This window comes from Nematolebias whitei, unplaced genomic scaffold, assembly GCF_014905685.2.
Source record: "Nematolebias whitei isolate Nwh7 unplaced genomic scaffold, NemWhi1 Nwh_scaf_11648, whole genome shotgun sequence".
NCBI lineage: Eukaryota > Metazoa > Chordata > Actinopteri > Cyprinodontiformes > Rivulidae > Nematolebias > Nematolebias whitei.
In genome coordinates, this window is record NW_023630193.1 from 1 (window position 1) to 1,756 (window position 1,756).

Below are 1,756 nucleotides of genomic sequence, written 5' to 3' on the forward strand. Positions count from 1 at the left end.
TTTCTAGTTTTATTTGTATTTTTCTGTTTAATGCTGTAGCTGCTGTTTGGATTAAAAGGTGATGTGTATTTAAGTAAAGGGGGGGGGGAAATAAGTCTCAGTAAAGATGTGCAAATTTACTTGTTCTGAAATAACAGCATACCAGCTGGAGCTAAATCTAGAATAAATATTCCTAATTTAAATGCTGGGTACTGATTTAGTCTTGTATATTGGCTGCTAATTTGGGATTAGGTGTACTAATTTATCTCATTCCTTAAATGGCCAACATTAAATTTTCGCTACTCTACTCCTTAGAAACTAACACATGCCACTTTTTAGCGTGTAAGATAAATACATCTCACAAATATATTTATGTAATTGTGCCTCTTTCTTTAAAAGAGGCAGATTGTGTGTAAATTGTAAAGTGTGTAAAAGTGTAAATTCCTGGATATCAGTTTTACGGCATCAACTGTTTTTGTCTCCAGGCTTAGATATTGAGGCGGCCCGAAAAGAGGAGGAGCGGATCATGCTTAGGGACGCTCGGCAGTGGCTCAATAGTGGTCAAATCCAGGACACCCGGCATGCAAAATCTGGAGGCACGGCGCTTCATGTAGCTGCTGCAAAAGGATACGTGGAGGTTTTAAAGTAAGCCGTGCTCTGGATTTCACCTTAGTTTATATTTTCTGGTACCAGACTTATCTTGGTCTTTGCACCTTGTCATATTGCGTTGTTGTGACATTGTTTCTGTGAACTGTTAAGACAGCTACGCAGCTCGAGAGTAGGAACTGCAGTAGCCTGTCCGTCTGTTCTGGGAAGCCAGCCAACAACTTGAGCTGCCGTCAATTCTTTTAAGATCCATGATGTTTACCACAACTATTAGAGACTTAATGTTTGCCCCGTAACAGCAACGGCATCACTTGTAGTTTCACATTCAGCTTTGCTAAGTGATTGAGAACATTGTCTGTCCATAATTTAAAAAGCTGGATTATATTTTTGTTGAACTAACCCAGCACTTTCAAATCTGTTTGCTCATTGTGCAGGCTTTTAATCCAAGCAGGGTATGATGTAAATATTAAGGACAATGATGGCTGGACTCCTCTACATGCAGCAGCACACTGGGGCAAAGAGGAGGCGTGTAGGATACTGGTGGAGAATCTATGTGACATGGACATTGTTAATAAAATGGTGAGCAACTAGAATGGTAAGAAAACTCCTCAAGAAGTGCGGTGCAATCATTAACTTATATTTTACGTCTTTTCCTCAGGGCCAGACCGCTTTAGATGTAGCAGATGAAGACGTTCTGGGATACTTAGAAGAGCTACAAAAGAAACAAAATCTGGTGAGTTCGTCTGAATCCTTATTGGATCAAATGTTCTATCAGCACGGTGCATCTCAATCAGCTTGGACAAGTAAATCAGAGAAAATCAGGTACCAGAATGTATTAAGTGTCCTGCTTTTTTTGTGTTGTTTTAATTTCAGCTGATGAATGAGAAGAAAGATGTTAAGAAATCTCCTTTGATTGAAACAACAACAACCACAGGGGACAACAACCAGTCACTACAACCACTCAAGAGGTAAAAGGTTTCAGTGGAAGTATTGCGCTGAAATATCATATTTTCCGCCGTATCCGTCGCACCGCCATATAAGTCGCATCAGTCCAAAAATGTCATAATAAGTGGAAAAATCCATAAATGTCTCTTCATCGTAACATATATATATATATATATATATATATATATATATATAAAGCGTCACAGCTGACAACCCAGAAATATAT

The 1,756-nt window shown here is 38.8% G+C and overlaps 1 protein-coding gene across 1 annotated transcript; it reads left to right on the top strand.

Annotated features, from left to right (window-relative positions):
• Positions 1 to 464: 464 nt before the first annotated feature.
• On the top strand, positions 465 to 1,553 carry LOC119429944 (protein phosphatase 1 regulatory subunit 12A-like; the record flags this gene model as incomplete). Its single annotated transcript, XM_037697432.1, has 4 exons — positions 465 to 624; positions 1,020 to 1,164; positions 1,244 to 1,318; positions 1,459 to 1,553. Coding segments are annotated over 4 exons (475 nt in total), but the record flags the coding sequence as incomplete, so codon positions are not given.
• Between the last annotated feature and the right edge of the window lie 203 nt (positions 1,554 to 1,756).